The 27,522-nt window shown below is 47.8% G+C and overlaps 1 protein-coding gene across 14 annotated transcripts in view; it reads right to left on the reverse strand.

Annotated features, from left to right (window-relative positions):
- Miga (mitoguardin) overlaps positions 1 to 27,522 on the reverse strand; it is a 258,548-nt gene that overhangs the window by 195,794 nt on the left and 35,232 nt on the right. For 12 of the 14 annotated variants that reach the window (XR_008609941.2, XR_008609943.1, XR_008609942.1 and 9 more), the window contains 2 exons: positions 17,463 to 17,539; positions 659 to 859 (listed from right to left, as the gene is read on the reverse strand). Coding sequence is in view for 11 of the 14 variants with exons in the window: in XM_055064981.2 (XP_054920956.1) it covers positions 659 to 859; positions 17,463 to 17,539 (278 nt within the window). In the remaining 3 variants the exon portion in view is untranslated. The remainder of the gene's footprint in view (positions 1 to 658; positions 860 to 17,462; positions 17,540 to 27,522) is intronic. The other 2 variants (XM_055064979.2, XM_055064982.1) reach the window with 1 other exon arrangement.

Genomic DNA, 27,522 nt, shown 5'->3' on the forward strand with positions numbered 1-27,522 from the left:
GGGTACCTGGCGGGCGGTATCGGCTTCTTGCGCTTGCAAAACTGATGGCTATCTCGTTACTAATCGCTCAAAGGGTGACCGCTTGTTTCTCGTTTGTTTAGTGCTCACAGGGGTATGTACAGGAAGGATGCCACCGGGCATTCAGTTTTTTTTTTTTTCTTTGAGAATCTCGATAACTAATTGCCTCTGGTTGGCGATAAGATGAAGATTAGCAGAAGTTTGCCACACGTTTTGCTTTTTCACGGGCACACAACAACACAGTTTTCTTGCGTGCACGCACCTGCGTAGTTTGATTACGCTATAGACGTACATATTAGTGTATGAGCAGGAGCATTTGAGACTTGCGCAATATTCTTGTGTGCGCATTTTCAAAGCCTTGAACTATGTGTATAACAATGCATCAAATTTTTTATTCTTATACGTTTATTTCCTTTTTTATTGTTGTTATTCATAAATGAAGAGTACGTATACACCAATGCAAAATATTTTTTTCTCACCTTACGGTCACTCAAGAAAAATTACCGTACATTTTTTTCGAAATAGGTCCCTAAAAAGAATCGGAATCTGCAATAAAAAAAATAGACCCTGAAAGGGTTAAGCATAAGCACAGGCACCAACTCGTCCCTTCTACTGATCAACCCCGCAGAAGATTGCTCACATCGGACGTGCCCTCAGCCGAGACGAAACTCTCGGTGTCGGCCAGAGAGGGGGGGTGGGTGAAGTCAGCCAGCTGCGGGTCATCCAGGGCCAGGGGAGGGACTCCTCCTCCCTCGGCGAACAGGCGCCAGTGGGCAGCACCGCGCAGCCGCTGGCCTTCCACAAGCAGGAATTCCAGGCTGGTGGCCAGGCTCTCATTGCCCTAACACAAAGGAACATCACAGCCATGGAACTAGCGACAATCATATAACGCTGACAAATGTTTATGAAGGCACAGTCTGTTCTTAACTTGAAGGCTTCCATCGCAACCACTTCTGAAGTCACTGAATGCAAATACCAAGGCATCACAATTACTCACAGCCTCAGTTTGAACGTGCCCCACACTATCCCATCATCACTGCGTCAGCTTGGTTTTTTCAGGCAGAAACTAAGTTACTAGCTTACACATCCGATTATAAGACTAGGACTTGGGTACACATGCACCATCTTGGACCTCTACACTAAGCGTGACACAGAGGCACTCAAAGAATGCTACACAAGGGTGTTTCACTTCATATTTTCCAGGTATTTTAGAACTGACTCTACAACAAATTTAATAAAAAAAACATGATATCCCAACATTACAACTGTGACAAAAAGTTCAAAGATATAAAATTTTTACTTAATTATAACAAATTTTCCTTTTGACCTGAAGCCTATCTAACACCATCGAGATTACAACTAATAAGAAGTCGCCATGTTAAATTGTTAACCCCTTTCAGCACCAAAACCAATTATTTTAAATAGTAATCACATTTTCCTCACACCATCTCTGAAAGGAACAGTTTACCTCCTACAACCCTATGTAGCACTGACTCTACTGTGCAAAGTAAACCTTACCTTGTTATTGTCAAAAGGCCTTTGAATCAAGCCACAGTGTTTATTTCTTATTTTACAGTGTAAAAATTTTGCCACAGCGTTTATTTCTTATTTTACAGTGTAAAAATTCAGTGTTTGATTCAAGTTTTTATTGTATCTTTGCCTAGTTGTTTAGCTTTGTATAACTATTGAATTTTCATTGTCTATCTTGATTGTCATTGGTTGACGTTTGTCCTACTTTATGCCCTTCCTGCAAGGGCCCTTCAGAGGCCTGCAGTATTCTCGTAAATATAAAAAAAGGAAAGGCTCATAGGAAATAGGCCCTCATCACATGATATGCGAGTGGTAATTTCTAGCCACAGAACACATGAGTTTGGGGGAGAGTAGGACAGAGAGCAGGTGGAGAGGGTCGATCTTGACGAGGGCATCACTAAGAGCTACTGCCAAACAAACAATGCCTTAAAAGGCAACCACGTAACCATGTAGGGTCCAAGAGTCAACGCATGGATGAGCTCCAAAAGAGAGGAGGCTGCCTGACAACATGCTCCCTCCTAGACATGTGCAGGTTATGTCCACATGTCTTTGACCATGCTGACTCAAAGCTATCCTTATGCCCTTGTAGTGAGAGAAACAGAGGTGCAAGTAGCTTTTCTGGTACGTAATCTCCAAATTACAGCTCAAAGCCTAGGGCTATTTCTAAGCTTGTCCCAGTAAATCCTCATCACTTCTACTATTTACCAACAATTTAAAGTAGATGTGACATTTCCTGTCAATGGGATCTCTTCGATTAGGCTGCACTTTCGGAGCCATTTCTTGACAGTACAATGACACGCAAGATGACTCGGTGCAAGTGCAGTGCAGCACCACTTTTGCCATATCAACTCTGCTAGAAGTCTTGATGACGCATGAATGTAAACTTTCTTTTTTGTCATCAGTCTCGTGTCTACAGCCAACTAACAACCATACAGGCTTTGAGTATGCCTCCTTTGCCAGCTAGGTTGACTATTGTGGTCAAACCACTAGAACATTCCTGCGTGTGTGCCACTAACCAAGAAGTGCATCACTTTTGTAATCTGTTACAAAAAGCTTGCACAATGGCTGCACAACCTGTACATTTAAGAAAGCCATGAGTTTGCGCAACGCTGGCTGTGGCACAATGTCAAGCAGAAGAGCAGTGCACATGCTGTCAAACTGGCAACAACACTTTCTGAACCAGCATAGAAAGACATCAGCAGAATGGGCAGCCATGTGATGCCAATGAATGCCCATGGCCGAATTAAGGCACCAAAGCAAAAGTATTGCCAAAAGTCAGCAGTCAAGGATACCAGTGTTGACAATGTCGACAAGTCGACGAGGATGCTTCAGGACTCTTAAGAGTTTGTACATGCTGACAACACATTAGAATCATCAGAACTTCTATCTGATGAGGTAACCATTGCGAACGTGCTTGCATCGGATAACGACGACATTGACGGCGATGACGGCAGCGATGATGCGATAGAGCAGGCTGCCTCAACATTGTCTACACAGGAGGCCCTGCAGAAGATTCAGTCCCTGCAGGGCCTCATTTTCACTAGGGACCTTCCACTGCACTACATAAAGGACCTGGATGCCTTGGAAAAGGATGTCAGCAAGCTTCGCGTAAAGCAAGCAAGGCTGACGGACATGGGGTTTTTCGTGCAAGTCAGTGAGAAGTACAGTACGCGAGATGCTTGTGGCGATCTCACCCCAGCATTTCTTCTGGATTTCTCAAGCTGAAAGGCTGCCGTGGCAACCTTCTCGTTTGTTTTAAAGGTCCCTTTTGGGTCCATCAAAGTGATGCCTCAGCTGAGCTCGCATGCCAATTGCTGTCCGTGATCCCTCTTTGCAGTTGTTACAGCAGTGTCATTCTTCAACACCGACAGCCGCAGCTTGTTACACGTGATCGGAGCACACAGGAAGCAGAGTTAACAGTTAAACAAGTCAACACAATCAGCAGCCGGATGGAGGAAGGTGGTGGGGAGGGGCACTGGCCTCCCTTAAAGCCCCTAAATTAAATAAAAGTAGCGCCTTCTTTTGAAGATCGCCACCGTCGTCCTCCCCTGCGCTTTCCCTCGACGTTCAGCCCTCCCATTGGCCGAATGCCATCACGTGCTCTTCCGCGCTTTTTCCTTGCTTGTTCTTTTTTTTTTTTTTTGCTTCCGCCGACATCACAGTGCCAAGCATTGTGAGCGGCATACGCAGGCACCCCATTTCATGCCTCTTTTGTGCTTCTCTAATGTTCGCGATGCCGTGTTGCTATGCCTTTGGGTGAAGCACACGTGAATCTGATGGCAAGCAAATCTTCTGGATTCCATCTGCTAAGCGAGAAGCACCTGCAGTCGGGTACAACTGAAGAGTGCAGTGCCAAATGCCCTGCGGAGGAAGCCCTTTGACCAATGATGTTGTAGTGGTCAGTGCTCATAGAGCCCCGCGGTGGAAGAAGAAGAGACTGGATTAGCGCCATTAGGCATATAGGCTCAACAATGGTAGCTACGACATCAACGTAGTCATCTGTTTAATAAATGGAAATTCTTTGTGGGTCTTCTGTTCCTGTAAGCTGGTGACCAGAACATGATACCACATCACAAATGTAGTAGTAGTAGTATAAGTAGTAGTATTCAGCCCAAAATTACAGGCCGAGCATATCGACTGCCTGGGTGGCCAGTCGACGCTGTTCTTCTTCACCTTCAGCGCCAAGCCAGTCGAGCCAGGTGGTGATGGAAAGGGAAGGGGGAGGATAGGAAATTGATTGCTGAGCAGCCGGAGAGTAGAATAGGCAATGGGATAGGTCTGCGTAAGTAGAAGGGGAGTTGGGACAGGAGGGGTCAGAGCGATAGTGATAGAGAAAGAGGCGGGAAGGGGTAACCAGTGCATTCATTTGTATGGGCCGCAGAAGGCGAGCCTCCGGCACAGTGAGTGATGGATGAGGGGGAGGGTAGAGGCGCTTGTCGAGATGGAGCTGGAGGTAAACTTCCTTGATAGTGCGGTGCAGGGAGAGTCCCCCCGAATCCTCCGAGGGCCTGGACCAGATGATCAACAGTGCCCGGTTAAAAACGTCACAGGCGAGCTGATGCGCCATGCCGTCAATCCCCGAATGCCCAAGGACCCAGCGAAGGAAAACGATGGAAGTGCGGAGACCGCTCGTTCAACCTCCTGTTGGAGTGAATGGGGTAGGGTGCGGTTTTGTATGTGGTGAATGGCGGCTTGGGAGTCTGTGTATATCGTGTACTCTGTGAGTGAGGGAAGGGAGGGAAATGATTGTAGGGCATGTACAATGGCAAGGACCTCGAGGGTCCGGAGGGTGTAGGTACGGCCCACTCGTGTGAGTTTCAGGTGCTGGGAGTTGGGGATGGTAGATTTCGTAGCCGCTGGAACCTCGAGGAGCTATGAAAGAGGCATCCATAATCCATGTAGGCTACTCCCTGGCTAGTAAAGAGGGGGGAACGATGCTGCGCGGCCGCGTGACGACGGCCGGCATGCAGGACAGGGGATATATTGGACGGGCGGGGGAGGATGCGGAGATTTGGAGCCAGGGTGGATTTTGGAGAGGTAAAGGTGAAAACCGGAATGGGAGAGATACCCGCCTGGGCCAGTAACCACTGACCCTGATGGGTAAGAGAAAGCCAGGCAATCTGGGAGTCACGGTGGAGAGAGAGAAGAGAACGAAGAGGATGGAAGAGGCCTGTGGCAAAGAGCTTAGCAGTAGAGGTGGTGATAGGGAGGTTGAGAGCTGCCTTGTACAGGCCCACAAAGGTGGTCTCGAGGGTGTTAAGCTGAGTGTGGGTGAAGGAAACGTAAGGTACAAAGTACAGGAACTTGTTGAGGGCGAGCGCATGGGCAACTCAGCACGCATGAGCCTCGTGGAGGCCCGAGCGCTGAGTGACCACGCGCCGCAGGAGGCGAGTTACCGAGCGACAGGTCCTGACAGCGTGGTGGAGGGCTTGCACATTCTTGGCTGCATGCAACGGGTAGCCAAGAACTTTGCATTGGGGGACAATAGGAATGGGAGAGCCGGAAAGATGGAGGGAGATTAGGGCGTTGTGGGAGCGCTGGTATGAGTCGTAGTTGAGAAGAAGCTCGGATTTCTCCAGAGCAGGAGACAGGCCAGCAGTGGAAAGAAAGGAGTTAATGAGATCGAGGCCACGTTGCAGGGTGTCCTGTACGTGACCGGGAGAACCAGACGAACACCAGAGGGTGGTGTCGTCGGCATAAAAGATGTGGTGGAGGTCAGGAATTTGGGGTAGTTTGAAGGCGAGAGGGGTCATAGCAAGATTAAGAAGGGTAGGAGAGAGAACACCACCATGAGGAGTGCCACGGGTGAGTGGGTGGGGGTCGGACAGATGTGGTGTCCACTCGAAAGTGAGCCACTCGGTTAGAGAGGAAGGAGCGGAGATAAGAGTACACGCTGTTGCCGCAGTCCAGGGAGGAGAGTTGAGACAGGATGTGGTCGTGGCACACATCGTCGAAGACCTTGCGGACATCAACAGTCACAAGAGCGTGGATCTGGCTGGGGGTGGGCGAGAGAAATGTGCGCTGGAGGATCAAGAACATGTCCTGTGCACAGAGGCGGCGTCGAAAGCAGATAAGAGAATGGGGGAAGAATTCTCTCGCTTCAAGAAAATCAGAGAGGCGAGGCAAAGCCATTCGCTCAAGGATCTTGCCAACACACGACGTCAAGGAGATAAGGCAAAGGTTAGAAAGGGAGGGAGGTTTGCCTGGCTTTGGAATCACAGAAATAAGGGAGGATGTCCAAGAGCTCAGCAAGCAGCCGCTGTCCCAGGCATTATTGAAAGTCTAGAGGAGGAATTCCTTGGCGTGGTCGGGGAGGTTGCGGAGTGTGGTGTATGTGATGGCGTCCTCACTGGGAGCCGAGCGAGTAGCATTAGCAGCCAGGGCAGCTTCAAATCCCGGAGTGAAAGGGCGGTCGAGCTCTGGGTTAGGATTGCCCGAGTAGGCTGGGCAGGAAGGTGTGAGAGGGGGTGGGAGATACAAAGAAGTGAGCTTGTCAAAGACATCGGAGGGAGTCCCCTGAGTGAGGGCTTTTGCTAGAGTGGGAGCAAGGGCAAACTTCGTACCTAAAAAAGATTTAAGAAGGGACCATGTGAATCGCGAGTGCAATGTGGAGTCGAGGCAGTCACAAAGCGCACTCCAACGAGAATGCTCGAGGGACGTGCCATGGGCAACTATCTCGGCCCGCAGAGCAGGAATCCGGGAGGAAAGTTGGGTATTTTGGGGTTGGGAGAGCAAGGAGCGTTGGAGACGTTTCCGCCGATGCCATAAACGGAGAAAGTGAGGATTCGGGTCTGGGATAGGGTGACGTGAGTGAACACGACGGCTACTGGTCGAAAGGGCTGCGGAGATGCATGACGTCCAGTCGTCGTAAGATTCAAAGGATGCGGAAAGGAGATTAGTGCGAAATGTGTGCCAGTCAGTGTGAGTAGTTGAGTGCAATCGAGAGATGTGGAAAAGTGAGGCGCTAATATGAATGAGGAAATGGTCGCTGAGAAGGGTTTCAGCTGTGACCTGCCAGTGAAAGGAAAGGGAGCCCCGAGAGAAAGAGAGGTCGGGTGTCGTGGGACGCTGTGAGACAGTGCCCGCTCGAGTAGGGGAGCCAGGAGTATTAAGAAGGGTGAGGTGGTGTTCCTGAGCAAGACAGTGGAGTAGGTGGCCGGGCTTCAGGGTCTGGCGGTAGCCCCAGAGCGTGTGAGGGGCGTTGAAATCGCCCCCAAGGAGGATATGGGTGGTGGAGGGAAGAGAATGAAGGAACTTGCCCAAGGCAGTGAATAAAGAGGACGTGACAGGGGGATTGTAGAAAGACACAAGGGCGAGTGAAATGTGGGAAGAAAGTTGGTAATACACCACACCAACTAAATACTTAAGGAAGCTGGAGGGGAAGTAAACACACATCCCTCTCTTGACCCCACCTGCCCCTTCCTCCTTGCTAAACAACGCGAGTGTGCCAAAGCAGCGTTTCTCCGTCGCACAACTTTGTGCCGGGCCACGCAGCCCACCCCTTCCTCTAATCATGCATCTCCTTCACCTCAGGCTCCATCACCTCCGGGCTCCTACACCGCTACAGTGAAAGGGCCCTCAGTGTCAGCGTCCCTTTCTTCCACTACTATACCCTCCCCATCTCTGATTGACGAGAACCGCTCATTCGATCTTCGGCTCATAATGCTGGAGCGTCACCAGCATGAACAGCGAATCTCCCAAGATTTACAACAGCAAATCCACGCATTGACACAAACCCTCCAAACAACCACCTCCTCTCTTACATCCCAGCTTACCAAGCTAAATGAACATTTTGCCACGTTCATCACCCCGTCTTCTAATGCCCAGGTCACCCCATTGGCTGACCTGGTAGAAACCACCACCAACGCACACCACACTCGCTTGCTTCAGCTTGAAACTTCGACTGTCCAGATCCTCACCACTCTCCAAGCCCAATCCAACCAATTGGAATCCTTCGCTTCTATGCTGGGCTCCCTCCAGGAGTCACTCCCCCCGGCCAAAAAAGAAGGAACGTGTCCCCGGAAACTCTTCTACCTCTAACCTATCGTAGATGGCGCATAAAAAATACCTCGAGATTGTGCAGTGGAACTGTCGAAACCTTTGCCACAATAAGACTCCCCTCCACCAGTATCTACTCACCCGTCGCTCCATGCCCCATTTTCACAACTGTACACATCTACCAAGTTTCTCCTCAACTCCATATAATCGGCCACTGAACGACATCTAGAAGAAAATGGAACGTCTTCAGTCACCACACTGAAACTTCCCGATTTCTGGCCCTTGGACTGTGAACTCTGGTTTGTCCACATCGAAGCGCAGTTTCGCCGTCACTGAGTCATATCTCAGGCAGCCAAGTACAGTAGACTAATTAATTCAAACTCGAAGGGACCTACATATTTTGTTTGAATAATCAGGAAGTTTGAATAATCAGACATTCTCATATATATGATTCTGGGCTAGATGACAGCGCACATTACGCCTACGCATCCATTTTAATCACATTTTAAAGAATTTCTATGCTTTAACTACAAAAAATAGACCGAGAGCAGAGGTGAAAGGTCCACAACTTGTTTATTGGCCATCTACTGGTAACCAGACATTTGAAAAAACAAAGCTGGGTCCACTATATTACGAGTTGGGTCATTCTCATCCAATACACACCCGTGTACTTAGATTTAGGTGCACGTTAAAGAACCCCAGGTGGTCGAAATTTCCGGAGTCCTCCACTACACTGACTCCACTACGGCGTGCCTCATAATCAGAAAGTGGTTTTGGCATGTAAAACCCCATAATTTAATTTTTTTTTTTTTCATCCTATAGGGTCACGCCAAAAATGACTGTTTCAAAAATTACCAAACTCTGAGTGCAGACCCAGAGGTGAAAAGTCCACAACAATCGCCGTCTGCTGCTGACCAGACCTTTTAAAGAAATCGTGAATGGTTGATTGCTTCCTAGCTACATGTACCTTCAACACAAACCTCTTTATGCCAATAAGAGCAACCAATTCGTTTTGAGTTTTCTGTTGCTGTCAGAAACTTGCAGACCTGAGCAATGTATTGGAAGTTTCTGCTGCAGTGTGGTGGCAGCAGCTCGGCTCCCAAGTCGTCAAGTGTGCCCTCTCTGCACACACACAGGTTGTCATCAGCAGCTGCATAATCACTGAGGTCGGCAGCTATGTTGTGCACTTGCAGAGCAGAAAGCACTACGCTTGCATCGTCATCCTCGCAGCAGTCTTCAGCTTCACTTTGCCGGCACTCGGGCAAAGTGCCAATGATGCAGCTAGGGATGAAGAAGGCATGCTGGAAACAATTCTGTATTGTTGTTGACGTTACAATGTTCCATGCGTCGGCGAGCATCTCCAACGATGACAGCAGTGTTACATTGTATGGCATGGAACTGTCCATACATAGCAACATTCTCCTGAGCAGCAGCTTCCTGTAATTCATCTTCAGGCATTTTATTATGCCTTGATCCAGGGGCTGTAGGACAGCTGTTGTGTTGGGAGGCAAGAATTTGAGGCGAATTGCTTCCAGCTCGTCCACATCGCCATGTGCAGGTAAGTCGTCAACGATGACCAATATTTTCCTTTTTGCCCTCTTCACCTGCCCATCCAGTTTGCAGAGCCAATCCTCAAATAAGGATTGCATTATCCATGCACGCATGTTTCCCGCGTAAGCAACTAGGAGTGTTCGGATGCCTTTTGAAGTTCCTTGGGCGCTTTGCCTTCCCTTCAACAAAAAAGTTCTGGCTTGTGGCTTCCATCCATGTTAGCGTAAACCATGACGGTTAGCCTTTCTTTACTTAGCTTTCCGCCAGTACATCGCTCCCCCTTGCGACACAAGGTTTTATCTGGCAGGCACTTAAAGAACAGCCCCATTTCATCGGCATTATATATATCAGTCCGGGAGCATTCATGTAGCAGGCTCTCAAGTCGCGTCTGCTGCCAGTCGGCAGAAACAGCTTCATCGACCGCTGCCGCTTCACCACTTACTGTTTTGAAGGCGAGGCCGTGTCGTTCTTTGAATCACGAAATCCACCCATTGCTGCACTTTAAAGGGACACTAAAGCGAAACAATAAATAAGTTTAGACTAATGAAGCATTGCTTGAGAACCCTGCAGGCAGTCATTTCAAAAAAATAGTTTGGTTATTAGATGAGCAAATGAAGGTCCAAGTATCAGTACTTGAATTTCGCGCCGAAACCCCAGCGCCGGTACATCAGAGTGACGTCAGGGATTCCAAAGTACGTTTTCGCATTTGGGCCGCATTGGCTGAATAAAGGTTCCCGAAACTTGCCATGTTTAATATTTGGTTCCTTTAGAACACAATGTAGTCAATCTGTACCGCTATATATAATTAGTAGGCCCTAGAAGATGCCATCAAAATCCAAGACGTCACAGGCCCCAGGTGCAGGAACTTCAGTAGGCGTCGCCACCCGTATTTCGTTCTTGCGCTTTTTCTGGCTTACCAAACGTTTTATCGTTGTAAGAGTGGTATTTTTGGTGTTGTAGAACGGTAATTTAGTGATGCAACAGAAATCATTTTTCACTTTAGTGTCCCTTTAATCCTTCAATTCCCAAGTGCACAGACAGTTCTTTGGCTTTCTCCTGCAGAATTGGTCAATTTACTGGAAGGCTGGATCTCCGTGCACGCTTAAGCCAAAGGAGAACTGACTTTTCCAGATCAGGGTGTGCTGCTTCTCCAAGTCTTTTTCGATCCGGGGCGAAACAGTTTGCATTGTTCGTAGCTTGTCCTTGGCTTTAACAATGGTTGTTAGAATACTTTTGGTGATTCCATATTTCTCGGCCAATACAGTTTTCTTAACTCCAGCGTCAACTTCTTCAATAGCAGCCAATTTCTCTTTGAGGAATAGCATTCGGTACTTCCCTCGCGACGACATGGTCGGTCGATCGTGGAATGTGCGGCGTGCTAGGCGTAGCAGCATTTAGCAGGTGGGAAGGCAGGTCCCATGGTTCGGAGTCGGCCAACACACCGGGAAGGCAGAGTAAGCCGAATGCCGCACACGTCACTTTTGTACCATCCAGGGAAGGAGCTTTCTACAGCGTCTTCCAAGCAGAACTGTGGAACTTCCTCTGCGCCATTTCGAAAGGACTCATTTCTCAGAGCGCTTTCGAAGGCGCAGGCACACAAACCACACAAGCGTCCTTACACGACGAATGAAGCGATCATTACCTATAACATAGCGCAGATGGAGCTCTGCTTGGAAGACGTGTGGAAAGCACCTCCCATCTGCCGGCTCCTCCCCCTTTTTTTTTTCGCCACGCCGCAGCATGTTGACACATGATCGTGTGGTGTGGTGCGCGTTGTTTTTGTGTCAGTGGCCCGCATGGTTTCGACCGCTTTGTCAAGTGCAGGCAGGCAATCAGCTTTAGAGTAATTCTGAAGGCTATTCTATCTGCGGATATTTTCGGGTATGAACATGGAAAAAGTATGAATTAACCCAATGGCGGAGTTTGAATTAGGCGGCTTTTAAATACATTGAAAACATAGCGGACCAACCAAAAATTTGAATTTTGTTTGAATGAACCGAAAGTACGAATTATCAGAGTTTGAATAATCGCAAGTCTACTGTATGACAACGTTGTGAGTGGCTTAACCCGACCACTGTAGCTTTGGTCCGCCACATTTTGCTAGCTCCTCCGCCCGATAATCAGTACGATACCCTTAAGCAGGAGTTAGTATGGCGCACCACTGACTCTGAGTCGCAACAGATTCAACAGCTCCTCTCATCGGAGGAACTTGGTGACATAAAAACCGACTGAGCTACTTCGCCACGACACAACTCCTGGGAACCAGTCCATCATCAACAGACTCGAAAATCCTTCGGGAGCTCTTCTTCCAGCGTCTACCGAACCAGGTACGCATGATTTTATGTGCCTCCCCTATTAGGATGTCTGCTGAGGCCTTAGCAATGATGGCAGAACAGATTATGGATTTTTTTCCAACCTGTGATATCCACTATTGACCTTGTAATGCACCCGTCGCAACACAACCCCAGTTACAGCAGCACTTTGACGAACCCAACAGTTCAAGCACGCACCTTGCTGTGCAAGTAGAGGAGCTAACTAACCAGTTGGCTGCCTTACACTTTCTGGCAAATAACCACCAGCAGCGGCATCACTCGCATGACCAAAGCGTGTCACGCCCTCCGTCTCCCCGTCTCCCTCTATTTGTTGGTATCATGTCAGATATGGCCCTCGCGCATGGCAGTGCCGTCCGCTTTGCAACTTTCCGGGAAACGGTCGGGCCAGTCATTGACGATGGCTAGTGCTACCGGCTCTACATCAAGCCGTCGCTGACGCTCTGTCACGGATTCATATAAATGCAAGCCAAGTAAATCATTCCGGCATTGACCTCCTCCACCTCGCTACAGCTCAATGCACAGACCGTGAACTTCAAACACTCCGGACTGCCAACGATTCTCTGTGTTTCGAAGATATCGTACTGCCTGGCTGCAACATCACAGTGATAAGCGACATGTCTACGGGTCACCCTCGACCGTACGTTCCACAACAATTTCAGCAGCAAGTTTTTGACACACTACACTCCTTATCGCACCCTGGAGTATGTGCCACACAATGTCTGGTCACTTCCCACTACCTGTGGCTGCGTATGAACGCTGACGTCCGTTGCGAGGCTCGGGCATGCGTCCAGTGCCAGCGCGAAGGTCAGTCGACACACTATGAGCGCGCCTGATCATTTTCCACCACCAGACGCTCGTTTCGGCCATGTTCACATCGATATTGTTGGTCCACTACCACCGTCCTCGAACCAACGACACATATTCACTTGTATTGAACGCTTCACACGCTGGCCTGAAGCAATGACTCTCTCACATTACTGCAGAGTCCGTAGCCCAGGCCATATTAGATACCTGGATTTCTCGTTACGGTGTACCACACACCATAACGACAGACAGACAAAGACAATTTGACTCGTCCCTCTTTCAAGCTCTCTCCCGTCTTCTGGGTGTAATGCAGGTGTAACACACACACGAACAACAGCTTATCACTGAAGTTCTAATGGCATGGTAGAACGCTTCCATCGTCAACTAAAAGCAGCACTTCATGCCCATGACTCCATCATTCCAAGGACAGAGCGCCTGCCTTTGGTTCTACTAGATCTTCGCACAGCTCTGAAAGCAGATGCACAGTGTTCCTCAGCAAAACTCGTTTTTGGCACTACACTTCGCGCACCCGCTGAATTCTTCACCTCGGAACTGTCATCTGCTGACCTACAATCCTACGCCGACCGCCTTCACATTACAATGGCCAATGTTATACCACCGCCGCTTCGTAACGACCACAGAAATGTTTACATGAGCCCATCTTTACTTTATAGCAGTCACATATTTATCTGTCACAACACTACTTGCACTCCTTTAGAAGCTCCTTACGACGGTCCCTTCAAAGTCCTCCAGCACGAGGCCAAGTTTTTCACACTTCATGTCAACGGACGTGAAGAGACAATTTCCATCGACCACTTGAAGCCAGCTCATCTAGACTCTGGCAGTGCCTTCATCGCTGGAGGGGGGGGGGGGAGTTGAGGGCATGTAGTGGACAGTACTTATAGAGCCTTGCGGTGGAACAAGAGACTGGACTACCGACACAAGGCATATAGGCTCGACGATGGTAGCCGTGACATCAACGTAGTCGTCTGTTTAATAAATGACAATTCTTTGTGGGCCTTCAGTTCCTACAATGTCAATTGTCGTGACGTCGCAGGTAATTTGGCTAATTCGTGGTTAATCCTTTTGCCGCTATCAACTCTCTACAATGTCATGCTAGCAAGTGCAAGGGGATTAAAGGCGATGTACGTCATGAAATGCCGACAAAAGAATCCACTGGCCTCTTGAGGGTCATTTGTCGCTGCATTTTTTAGTTGTATGCGACTGTAAATGTAGAGACAGCATAGAAGTGGTGCGCATGACGTAAGTACACCTGACTGATGTCACAGCTTCCACCAAACGCTCATGTGCATAGATGAAAAAAAAAAAAAAAAATATTGGCTCCACATTCTATATTACCGGGTATCATTATTGTGACAGCTTGCTCCTTCACTTTATATGAATGACAGATCACGTGTTGCGGGTGCATTTATTCAGTTATCCAATTTACGAAAAAAAAAACAATTCCTCAGGAAAATTGCTGGTAACGCTATTTACATTGCAAGGCCCTCGATTCTAGAGTAAACTAATTCCTGCGTGGCTTTGTCAGTGGCCAGGTCAAATTTGGAGGTTAACTCATCATTTTTTACTCTGTGTTCATTTTCATAAGACAGTGGATAGAATATGCAGAGCAGAATTTCTCATGCCCGAGCACAACACATGCAAGCGGCGATATGATCCAAAGTAGCAGCCTTGCACACACCTGTGAGGTGACTGCTGCCGCACTTCTCAAGTCCATAAAAAGGAAAAGAAAATGTGTGGAGTTGTGTAAGGTACCCTGCAAGCAAGTGAAGCCACTTGTGCCTCATTATCGACGGACCACTTCTGCTGATTGATTGGTAGCTCACTAGTCAGTGAAAACTGTAAGACAACTGTCTCTGCCCATCAGGTCATGTTGTTGAAAAGATTTTCCTTTGCTGCTTATTATGCAGTTTACTGTTCAGTGTCTGCTATCTTGTTTGATATTTCTGTTCTGTTCTAAATGCCCACTCCTGCCTAAAGCCTGGTAACAAGGCTGGCAGTACTTGTAAAATAAATAAAATAAGTAAACTACATATATACTGTTGGTATATCATTCGCTCTCGCAGCCTAGTCATGATATTAAAGGCCCGCTGTGTACGTTGGCCACTGGCTGACGAGGGACTGAAGCTGCTGAAGTGCGGAGGCAACAGCGGTAAATCAACCAATGTTTGGGTCGCGCATGGCAAGGCAGTGTCTCACTGCTAATAGTAGAGGCAATCAATAGCAATGACATTCAAACATCCTCTCTTGATATTTTGGCAGCCAGTCATAACATAACGTAAACAAATTTTGACCAAAACATGACCTAAAAAGCGCAAGCGATACGTAGCAACAGCATTTGATTCGGACAGCATCTGCTAGTTCAGCACAGCGTCACGACCGCTCGATCCAAAAGCACAAGGTGCGGCCCGCTGCGTCGCGCCTGAACGGCGTCTCGGGCCTAGTTCTCCGTGTGCCCGCTGTGGCACCACCGCTCAGGGATGGCTGCTGATAGAGAGTGCCTTCACAGCTGCGTCGGCACGCGCGATCTCCACTCCGGTCAAGGCGTAAATCATGCGTTTTATATTTGGAAATTGCAGACAAAATCTTTTAAGTCGTCATTGGAAGTGCCGATTACGCCACAAACGCCAACAGATTGTCACAGGGGTGGAAATCTGTTCTAGAATACGCCTGAACGCTATCCGTGAAGGTTGCCCGTGCGATGCACGACCGGTTGGTGCACTTCCATCGGGAGGTTCTGCTTGAAGCAACCTATCAGTACTTTTACGTATTCCCTTCTCGTGAACACGTACGTAAGGTAAACGCTTTACATAGGGAGAACTTGTACGAGTTTCCCAAGTAATTCAAGCTAACTTAGATGAAATAAAAACGCTTATCATTGCAAATAATCATCAGTAGATTGTTTCTCATGAAAACTAAGCATATTGAGTGATGCTAGAGGTTATCTAAGGAGTGCGTCCCTTTTAACGAAGCTTCAAAAGGCCTCTGCTTCGAACATGCTCATACCCTTTATTTGAGCATGCTTTCCATAAAACACATTCCCGCAGTATTCTTTCATTGTAGGCAGGTTTTTCTTCCCCTGAAGTGGCCACTTGGCTGCTGATAAAAACAGCAGCTTTGTCTCCTTTTTCCGCTCTTTGTAATACCTGAATAAAGGACTGAATTTCGTTGTTGTTTTCATAAACTAAGAGGCGGTTTTTCATTTCGTCCCGTTCGGACTGCAATTTTTTCAACTCTTCTCCTTGACGGGCAACTTTTTTTTTTAATCTCTTGACAGCTTGCTTTGACTGTTCTAGGACGTCCACAATATCTAATGTAGTTTGGCAGGCCTAGTCAACAAAAAAACTACATCCAGAGCATGATTCTAAGGCAGTCTCTGGAACTAGAGCTTCCACCTCGTCGCTGAGAAACTGCAAGGCACTTTCGATGTTGGGGCTTTCTCTTGAGCTGCCGCAATTATCGCTTGCCTCAACTACTGCGTGACCAGTAAAGTTTCCTTGATGGCGTTTTTTGGGCTGCACATTCTCTTTTTGCAGGTACTGTGGATATTTGCAAAACACGGTCGGTGCTGCATTCAGAAGCAGGAGCCTAAGTTCTGTGTTCGTTTTATAGTCATTTTCTGTAAAGTGCAGGGAACATACCAGAGATCTATCACTCAGTTCCCACTTGCTTCCTTTTCCCGACACTCCTTGGCGAGAGATATTTTTTAGCCACGCTTCTCGACGCTCCAAGTCGCATGGAAACTCGTGATGTTTCACAGTCGAGTCCTTTTTGGCATTTGTGTCGCAGAGTGGCACACAACAGTTGCGCGGCATCGCGCCACATGAACGAGGCTGGCTGCGGCACACACGCACACCGAATAGCCTTAATAAAGCACAGCAAGCACAAGCAAACTTGCTCACACACACGCACGCGAAAAAGAACGAGATTAATGCATACCGCACGAGGCTAACACGTACTGACGCGAACCGACTTGCTCACATACACGCACGCGAAAAAGCACGAGATTAATGCATATCGCACGAGGCAAACACGTTCTGACGCGAACCAACTTGCTCACACATACGCACGTGAAAAAGCACGAGATTAGTGCATAGAGCACGATGCAAACACGTTCTGACGCAAGAACCAACGCCCGCTTAGCCCCGGCATGAAGTCGCGAAAGCATCCCCGACCGGTGGCGCCCTCACCAAGAAAAGCGGTCGCAACTGTAAACTTGGCCAAGACGCGCCCGCCTATTGTCCGCGGCGCGACGTAGCTGGCCGCACCTTGCTTTGCATCAAGTGACCGTGACAGCGTAGAGGGAGCCATGGTCGACAGAAGAGGGAGTGAATGCTCCCCGACGAGGAGGAGAGAGATGGCGCTACTTTTATTTCATTTAGGGGCACTAGCCTCCCCGCCATTATAGTTTTCTCGTAACAGCTGTGCCATCCCCTCATTTTTTTTTTTTTTCTACAACCCGGTTATAACAATAGGATTTGTGTGGCACTTGAATATCATTATAAGTGGGTTAAACTGTACTGCGCAATTAAAATGTTTTGATGTTTATCCCTTCCGTTTGTTTTGTGCAAGCCAGTCAGCACAATTATAGGTTATAACAATGAAATTTTCTTGGCACTTGAATGTTAGAAGTGGGCTTGACTGTAAAAATAATACAAGTTCGCAGGTATGCTACTTTTCTTGAATAATGCCAGTAAATTGACTCACAGAAGTGGAGCCGCCTGTTCTGATCCGCTGCAGGGCCTGCTCCCAGTAGCTGATCACTTGGTCCAGGGAGTCCAGACCTGCCTCAGTGAAACACACCCACACACACCATACATGTCCAGCCATTCTACTATGCACCATCCAAGCATCCATGTCCCCTGGAGGCATGGTGGGTGCACAATTGTGCGTTCCAAGATGCAGCATCAAAAGCAAAAGCACTTATGAAAATAATGATGATTTAAAATATGTCGCATACATATTGAAACAGTTCCGACTGGACCTGCACTGCAAGCTTAAATAACATGTGTCAAGTGTTTCAGTAAAACAATTTGTGAGGTAGGCAGTTTGCTCTAGGTGTCAGTATGCTGTAAATATAGGAGGTTCACTTCTTTTACTGTTCTTCAATATGCTTTACATGAGGCATATTTTTTCAAGTGGCTGGATAGGCGCTTTCCAAGCGTGCTACACATGAAATAGATGGTGGTCAGTCATCTGATGTTCCTGCAAGGAGTCCTCGCACGGAGTCCACATTCTTGACAAAACTCATTAAAGAACTTAAAACTCTTAATATGTTCTGCAGCTGTACACCATTCATGATTCCGAGGATGCAATAAATGTGAAATGGACAGAACAAATTGGCACCTGGAAGGGAATTACATATGTGCATATTAAGGCTCCTTTGAAGCAGGGCAGCTTTCATGACAGATGCCATAGTCCGGAATAATTTCAGCAACCTGGCATTGTTTAGAGGGGTCCTGAACCATTCCTCAGGCTTGGTGAAAAAACACAGTAGGCAGATAGCATACGCTGCTGTGAACATCTCCGTCAAATTTTGCAGTCGTGCACATCGCGTGGAGCTCTCAAGTGGAGTGCAAAGTCACCTTTTTCTCAAACGCTCTCTTTTCAAAAGAAGCGTGCTCCTCCCTCTATTCTGGACGCTTTATTTTAGTAATATGGCAGATTTTCATATGCAGATGCTATTGGCCAATAGCTGACATCAATCAAGGAGGATGTTTGAATCAGTGCGCTTCTTCCTACTGTTACTGTGTATGTTTACTGACGCAGTTTAATAAACAGGCTGAAAATAAAAATCTGCTTTTGAATTTTGATAATTACGTACTTCTGGAAGAAGCCGACTATCGTCTATTCACGTTCGGACCCGGCCACCCGCGCAGGGGTTAAACTTTGGCGACCCTGCTTATCGGTGTCATAAACATCGGGTTTCATTAATTTCAACTAGTTTTGAACACTCAACTAGCCTTGAACCAGTCGAAACTTTAGGTCACACCACACGCACGTTAGACAACACATGTGCACTCACTCCTGGCCGCTTTTGGTTAGATGCCTTGGCAGACTTCGCTTTGCACTGAGCTATTGATAGCGATTCGAAATCCGCAAGTTGGATGTGGCTACTCTCCGTCAGTCATGCTGGTGCAGGACAAAGCCGGTCGGCACCAAGTAGCGCAGTCAGACTGGAGCACATGAGCGCAAGCACGCACTCAAGCCCTGTTGTGCACAAAGCAAACGCTGCACATATGCACTACAGTAGCATGTAGCTGCGTTCTGCTACGTAGGGTAGCAGACTGATGAGTCCACTGACTGAGTGCAAAGTGCCTGGCTGAGGAAAACTGTGTTTGAAGCATCGTAGGTGCCAAAATCAGAAGTAGTGGTGCCTATCTGAATATCCAAAATCAAATTTGAACTGCGTGCCATGGTGACATTCAATAGGCGGAGAGTTGTGGGCATGCCCCACTCCGCTGTAGTCTTCACAGTGCAAGTCATTGAAGGAGTGGAAGCACAGCGCAGGGGACGTTTAATTGCCAATAATTCTGCTTCTGATGAGCACACTGAACTACTTTATGCAACAAAGTATTTCTGAAGTAGACTATTATATCTTCAAATGCATTTTGCAACTTTGATATAAAGTGGTTCAGGGCCCCTTTAATGTGCACCTAAATTTAAGCATTCCACTCATCTAAATGAATTGAACCCCCAACCTTGTTTAACAGCAGCAGAATGCATAGCCATACAGTCACCATAAAGCAACCTTGAGAGAAGCATCATATCAAAAGCCTCCCTGTTCATACAACAGAGAACATACAGTTGGCTCCCATCAATTTGACATCAGTTAATTAGACTTTTTGCTTCATTTGAGCCCACTGAAAAGTTCCAGCGAGAAATCATACATGGTATCAGAGGAAAACTCATGTAGTTCAAATGCTGATTCAACTAATTTGACCCCTGCCAATACCCCCTCATGCATGTAACAATTACTGAACTATGGGGTTTTATGTGCCAAATCCACAATATTATTATGAGGCACGCCATAATGGGGGACTCCGGAAATTTGGACCACCTGGGGTTCTTTAATGTGCACCTAAATCTAAGTACACGGGTGTTCTTGCATTTTGTCCCCATGGAAATGCGGCCGCCGTGGCCGGAATTCAAACCCGCGACCTAGTGCTTAGCATCCGAAACTCATAGCCACTAAACAACCACTGCAGGTGCATGCAACAATTACTAAAGCCTTGAAAACACAACATTTACAGTCACTTGAGTGTCCTTACGTGATTTGAATGCGAAAGCATGACTTCTCCAACTGGCTGCGTCCATGATATGTGACGTCATACACTGTCGCGTGTCCTTCACAAGTCTACCTTAACCCACCTTAAACCACCTTGCTCTAATATGTACCAACCTTAATTCACCTTAATCCACTTTAAACCACCTTCATTTTTACCTCAGTTAATTTGCCTTTTCACTTCAATTGTTGAGCAGTTACAGCAAGAAATCATACATTGGTATTGGAGGAAAACTCATGTAGTTCAAATGCTGCTTCAACTAATTCAACCCCTGCCAGTGCCCCCCGATGCACGTAACAATTACTACAGTCTTGAAAACACAGAAATTGACACTTAAGTATCCTTACAAGATTTGAATGCAAAAGCATAACCTCTAATTAATTTGCTATGTTCATGATATGTGACATCATACATTGTCGCATTTCCTTCCCCATTCTACCTTAATCCACCTTGCTCTAATTTGTACCAACCTTAATCCACCTTAATCTGCATTAAACCACCTTCATTCACTTAACTTCGCCTTAATTCACTTTACCTTAAGTCACCTCACTCTAACTTGTTCCAACTTTAATTCTGTATTACTACTAATGCCATACAAGTACAGTGGAATCTCAATAAACTCAATAAAAATCCTTAAACAGAACTGCCTCTTAAACAGAACACCATCCTCATGGTTAGTTGGTTGTGTATTCATGCAATTGTATTCAGCTTTGTCTCTCAGTAAATGAAACTCCTGATAAACGGAACCAATTTCCTTGGTCCCTTGAGGTTCTGTTTAAAGAGAGTCCACTGTATTACTACTGATGTCATACACTGATGACGTCACTGATGACGATGTTTGTTAATGCTCGTTGCGGACATGCTGGCTTTTCTGCCTCATCGGACATATAATGCTTTAGCAATAATAAATTTTGCAGATGGCACTACTGATCTTGTCTCTTTTGAGGATTTTGTCAGCCTTGAAGACAGCGTCGAGATTTGTGGGCCACTCAACCATGACAACGCTCGGCACGTTAAGTTGCTGCAATCCGAACTCCAAGGCAATGCGCTCGAGTGAACTCGGGCACGACGCCTTTGGAGCATAGTTTAACGGCGATGTTAGGCAATGTGCTTGGGAACACCAACGCACTATCTGACAAGTGATATGCCGCTTCCGCATCCGCTATCGGATTTCATTTGCTTTGTAAATATGGCACCACTGACAAGCTGCTGCAGTTCTTGAGTGACGATGATCAGCTTGAGAAACTCAACACGCGGCGTCGTAGGCAGCAACAGCAGTTTAGGTTTGTGATTCAAGCTGCTCGCGCTGCTATCAGAGGTACCGCACCACACGAACTGTTTCTGCCTATTGTAGCAATTCATTGCAGATCGCAGGCAGAGCCTTATGATTCGGCACATTCAGAATTATGTGGTCAACAAATTAAGTGTTCAATAAATAGTCGCCAAAGAATGATTATTTGGTTACGTGCCAGTGCGCCTGAAAAGAAGAGATTGTTTTATTTATTCATTTATTTATTAATTTATTTAGTTAGTTAACTTTTTTATTTAGCATTGGTTCAGACACAGTGAAGGTCTTGGATGGCCAGGCTAAAGGCAGAACATTGTCTAAGCCCTTGTCACCCATACATTGCTCAATGGTGCGGTAGCATAGCGTAAAATATTGTTGCAGGAAGAAAGCAGGCCCACGAGTGTAAAATAATGTATATTTACAACTGAGGTTAATGGCGTTCAGGCAACTGCCAGACTTCGTCTTCCTCTCGTCCAATCCAACTTCTTCCTTCCGTTCACCGTAACATCACCCTCCCGGCGGAGTAGCTCCGTCCTGGTGCAAGTTATAGAGCCTCACTTAATGGGGGGACATAGGGCTTCAGCCTGGCGACGTGAACAACATCGCTGGTGACGTTGGGAGGCACTGAAGGCTGACCGACTGGGGCGATCTCGTATGTCACGTCGGACATTTGGCGTAAGATCTGGTACGGACCAGAATAACGGCAAAGTAGTTTTTCCGACAAGCCGACGCGACGTGAAGGCGTCCGGAGAAGGACAAGGGAACCAGGTGAAAAATGGGAGTCTCGGTGCCGAAGGTCGTAGCGTCACTTTTGAGAAGCTTGCGAGACTGTGAGGCGATGACGGGCGACTTCTCGGGCCTGGGCGGCTAAGTCAATAGCATCGCGAGCGTAACCAGTGCTGGGTGATTGTACTGCGGAAGGTAGCAACGTGTCAAAGTGCAAGGTGGGGTCGCGGCGATACAACAGGTAAAATGGTGAAAATCCGGCAGTATCGTGACGGGACGAGTTGTACGCGAAAGTGATGTATGGCAAAGCGGCGTCCCAGTCGCGGTGATCGTCGGAAACGTACATGGCCAGCATTTCAGTTAGCGTGCGGTTGAGTCACTCGGTGAGGCCGTTCGTTTGAGGGTGGTACGCGGTAGCAAACTGGTGTTCTGTAGAACAGGAGCAGAGCAGATCGTTGACGACCTTCGATAGAAAGTAGCGGCTGCGATCCGTCAGCAACTGGTGAGGGGCGCCGTGGTGCAGGATGACGTCGTATAGTAAGAAGTCGGCGACATCTGTAGCGCAGCTGGTTGGTATCGCTCGTGCGATGGCATATCTCGTGGCATAATCGGTTGCTACAGCAATCCATTTGTTTCCTTTGATGGAAATTGGAAAGGGGCCAAGGAGGTCTAGGCCCACCCGGAAGAAGGGCTCTGTAGGGATATCAATTGGTTGCAGCAAACCAGCGGGAGGCATAGGAGGCGTCTTCCGGCGCTGACACAGGTCGCAAGAAGTGACATAATGGCGCATAGAGTGATAAATGCCGGGCCAGAAGAAGCGTCGCCGCAGGCGGTCGTATGTACGAGTGATGCCCAGATGTCCAGCAGTAGGAGCGTCGTGAAGTTGCTGGAGCACGGCTAGTCGAACGTGCTTGGGAATGACTAGGAGGAGCTCCGGGCCGTCAGGACGAACGCTACGACGGTATAAAGTTCCATTGCACAAGGTGAACATCCGGAGGAACGGGTCATTGGGCAAGGAGCTTAGGCGTTCCATAAGTGTTCGAAGAACAGGATCTTTGCACTGCTCGTCGCCAATATGGAGGAAGCCGGAGAGGGATAGAACACTGATGTCAGAGTCTGCATCGGTATCGTCCGGTTGATCTACGGGATTTCGGGACAGGCAGTCAGCGTCTTTATGCAGGCGCCCTGATTTATACATAATAGAAAATGTATATTCTTGTAGATGCAAGGCCCAATGTGCAAGTCGTCCAGTTGGGTCCTTCAAAGAGGAGAGCCAGCAAAGGGCGTGATAATCGGTTACGACGCAGAAGCTCCGACCAAAAAGGTACGGCCGAAATTTCGCGACCGCCCATACGAGCGCGAGACATTCTCTCTCAGTAATGGAGTAATTTCGCTCGAGCGTGGAAAGAAGGCGGCTAGCGTAAGCGATGACACGGTCTTGGCCCTGTTGACGCTGAGCGAGGACAGCGCCGATGCCATGACTACTCGCGTCAGTTCGTACTTCAGTGGGCGCTGAAGGGTCAAAGTGCGACAGAATTGGGGAAGTTGTAAGCCACTCAATCAAGGTAGAGAACGCTTCCTCCTGCAGTGATCCCCAAGAGAAAGAGACATCTTTCTTAAGAAGGTCAGTGAGAGGGTGAGCTATGTCGGCAAAATTTTTCACAAATCGCCGGAAATAAGAGCATAAGCCCAGAAAACTACAGACATCGTTTGTGGAACAAGGTACAGGAAAATTTCGCACGGCGTGAACTTTCTGTGGATCAGGTTGGATTCTGGCGGCGTTTACGAGATGGCCGAGCATGTTAATTTCACGGCGCCCGAAATGGCACTTGGAGGAGTTTAGCTGAAGGCCAGCCCTGCGAAACACGGAGAGTATGGTTGTGAGGTGCCGCAGGCGGCTCTCAAAGTTCAGCGAAAACACTATCACATCGTCGAGGTAACAGAGGCATGTAGACCACTTCAAGCCGCGCAAGAGAGAGTCCATCATGCGCTCGAATGCAGCTGGTGCATTGCATAATCCAAAGGGCATGACTTTAAATTGGTACAGACCGTCCAGTGTGACGAAGGCAGTTTTCTCGCGGTCCATCACATCGACGCTAATCTGCCAATAACCAGAGCGGAGGTCAATTGATGAAAAGTATTGGGATCCATGAAGGCAGTCAAGAGCGTCATCAATGCGAGGCGGGGGATAAACATCCTTCTTTGTTATCCTGTTGAGGTGACGGTAGTCAACGCAGAAGCGCCACGAGTTGTCTTTTTTCTTTACCAAGACAACTGGTGATGCCCACGGGCTACTTGAAAGTTCAATGATGTCCTTGTCCATGATCCTGTCTACCTCTTTTTGTATGATGGCGCTTTCTGTTGCGGAGACACGATATGGCCGCCTATGAATGGGGCTGGCGTCACCGGTGTTGATGCGATGCGTGACAACAGATGTCTGGCCAAGTGGACGGCCGTCCAGATCAAAGATGTCCCGATAAGATGACAGGAGGTGGCGAAGAGCTGCTGTTTGCTCGGAAGGAAGGTCAGGGGCGATCATCTTAGAAACATCGTCCATAGGCGCCGAGTACAGAGGAGTGGGTGACAATGGTCCGTTGGTACTGAGGAAGGATTCAGAGGTCAAAGAAGAAACCTCAAATTCTTCCAAAGGAGTGATATGCGCTATGGCGATACCGTGTGGCAGCACATGCGATGAAAATCCAAAATTGAGGATGGGCATGCGAGTGCAGTTTTCGCGGATCCGGACTAAGGTTCTCGGCAAGGCAATATTGCGCGACAAAACCACGTCAGTAAGCGGCAACACGACGTACTCGCCATCAGGTACGGGAGGACAGGGCGTCAGGAGGACATTTGTAGCCGCTTGTGGAGACAGCCTTGAACACTCAGCAGAACATAAGCGGTGTGAAGCACAAGTTGTTGTGTCAACTGTACAACACCTGCGGAGCAGTCAATTTGGGCAGAGTGTTTCGAAAGGAAGTCGAGGCCGAGAATTAGGTCGTGCGGACAGTGTTCAAGGACGATAAATAGAACAACGGTATAATGGCCCCCAATGGTCACACGTGCTGTGCACATTCCAAGGACAGGTGAAGTACTCCCATCGGCGACTCGCACAGTACCCAGTACGGCCGGTGTCAGAACCTTCTTGAGCCTTCGGCGGAGAGCAGCACTCATAACTGAAAGCTGCGCTCCTTTGTCAACGAGAGATCTAACAGGAACGCCATCAACTTCAATGTCCAGTAGGTTTCCACATGTAGGCAGGGTCAACAGAGGATTTGTGGGCCGGGTCGTAGTTGCAGCTTCACCTCCGGGAGCTGCACCGCCTAGTTTCCCGAAGCGAAGCGACCAGTTGCAGAAGGGGACGAAGAGCGGTGAACGAGAGGCGAACGGGACCTACGACCTTGCGGAGACGGGGAGCGGCTAGATCTTGGTGAAGCACTGTCGGCGTTGATGTTCCTAGTCGGCGTATAGGGCGAGAAAGTGCGATTGTCTGGTACTTGGCGGTAGTGACTTGGAGACGACCACCGAGGAGGCGACGACCAGTGGTTGCGGCAATGACGGGCGATGTGTCCAATACCAAAACAATTAAAGCAGATGGGTTTATCATCTGCTGTGCGCCAGTCAGCTGGGTTGCGACGGGGTGGCGGAAAGCTTCGCGTCTGGGAGCGAGCGGCCGGAGAAATCTGGCAGGTGTTTGTATGGCGGACCAAGCAGAGAGATGGAATGCCCAAACTTGCTATTTCCTCCCGAACGACCGCTTGTATAAGGGAAATAGCGGGCACGCTTTGCCGACAGTCGGGACAAACTGGAGCCGGAGCCATGGCCTCAAGCTCACGGCGAACGATGTGCGTGATATCTTCCGGTCCTGCGGGCTGAACGAACCGCGGCGGGTCTTTGCAAGAAGATGTCGCGGCGGTATTGGGCAATCGGTCGATAGTTTGAGCGACGTGGCGGCCCTTCGCTTGTTCGAAGCGCCGGCACTCCTTTACAATTGCATCCACGGTGGCACAATCCTTACACATCAGGAGATTGAATGCATCGTCTGCAATACCTTTCAGTATGTGACCAATCTTGTCTGCCTCGGTCATGTTGTCATCAGCCTTGCGACAGAGGGCCAGCACATCCTGTATGTACATGACATAGGATTCTGTGGACGTCTGAGCGTGGCACGCAAGTTCTTTTTTTGCTGCCAGCTGACGACTAACAGGTCTGCCAAACAGGTCCCGCATTTTTCTTTGCAGACATCCCAGCTCGTTAGGTCAGCTTCGTGTGTGTCGTACCATTGCTTCGCAGTTCCTCTTAGATAAAATATCACGTTTGCTAGCATCATTGTTGGATCCCACCAGTTGTTGTCGCACACTTGCTCGTACATCGTAAGCCAGTCCTTGACGTCGGCGTTGTCCGTGCCACAAAATGTCCCTGGGTCCCGCGGATGAGTGAGGATGACCGTTGACACGGGCTGCTGAAGTGTTGTCGCTTGTGTCGGTTGATTTGCCATTGTGGCGGCAGGTAGATGACGTCTGCTGCGAAGTTCCGTGATTGTACCTCGCACCTTCCACCAAAATGTTGCAGGAAGAAAGCAGGCCCACGAGTGTAAAATAATGTATATTTACAACTGAGGTTAATGGCATTCAGGCAACTGCCAGACTTCGTCTTCCTCTCGTCCAATCCAACTTCTTCCTTCCCTTCACCGTAACAATATAGCATAATTATGAATAGCATGGATTATGCATACATGGCGGCATACATTATAAACACATGTGCATTAAATAACTGTCATTATATAACTTTCTAAGAAGGAACAATATAGGTCCAATGGAGTATAAGATGTGTAAGCAAAAAATTGATCAATATATACAAGCACAATATGAAACTGACTTAACAAAAAATAACTACATGTATAGATAAAGCACACAGGAAACTAGTTAGCACAATCTCAATCAGAAAAGGAAAGCAAATATATTTTCATAGCATTTTTAAAGCAGTTCAGTGATTTGAAGTTTTGCGCAATAGTGATCGTGTTAGGATATGCATTAATTAAGAATGGGACCAAGTATGCTAGTTGTTTTGTACCGTAGTTTGTCCTGCTAAAAGGAACACTAAAATGTTTGTGCCTGAAATTGTACTAGGTGATACTTGGAAGGTATTTGCAGCTTGGCCTCCTCCTTATAGAATTCGTTGATGGATCAAGTACATGAATAATAACTGCATTGCCATTGCCAGAGATGCAGCAAACGAATTCTTGAACGCTATGTACTGTCAAGACAAGTAAAATATGTATTTTGTTTTATAAAAGAATATACTCGTACGTCCCCAAAATTGTGCCCAAAATATCTGATATCAATGCTTCCATGTTTTTTGTCTATTTAATAAGTGAAGCAAATATCCCACGAAATTTAGAAATAAATCAGTTCGAAACCAGCAAAGCAGTGCATGCTGCTGATAAGAAAAATGTAAAGGCCATGAAATG

Source organism: Dermacentor andersoni, chromosome 1 (assembly GCF_023375885.2).
Source record: "Dermacentor andersoni chromosome 1, qqDerAnde1_hic_scaffold, whole genome shotgun sequence".
Taxonomy (NCBI): Eukaryota; Metazoa; Arthropoda; class Arachnida; order Ixodida; family Ixodidae; genus Dermacentor; species Dermacentor andersoni.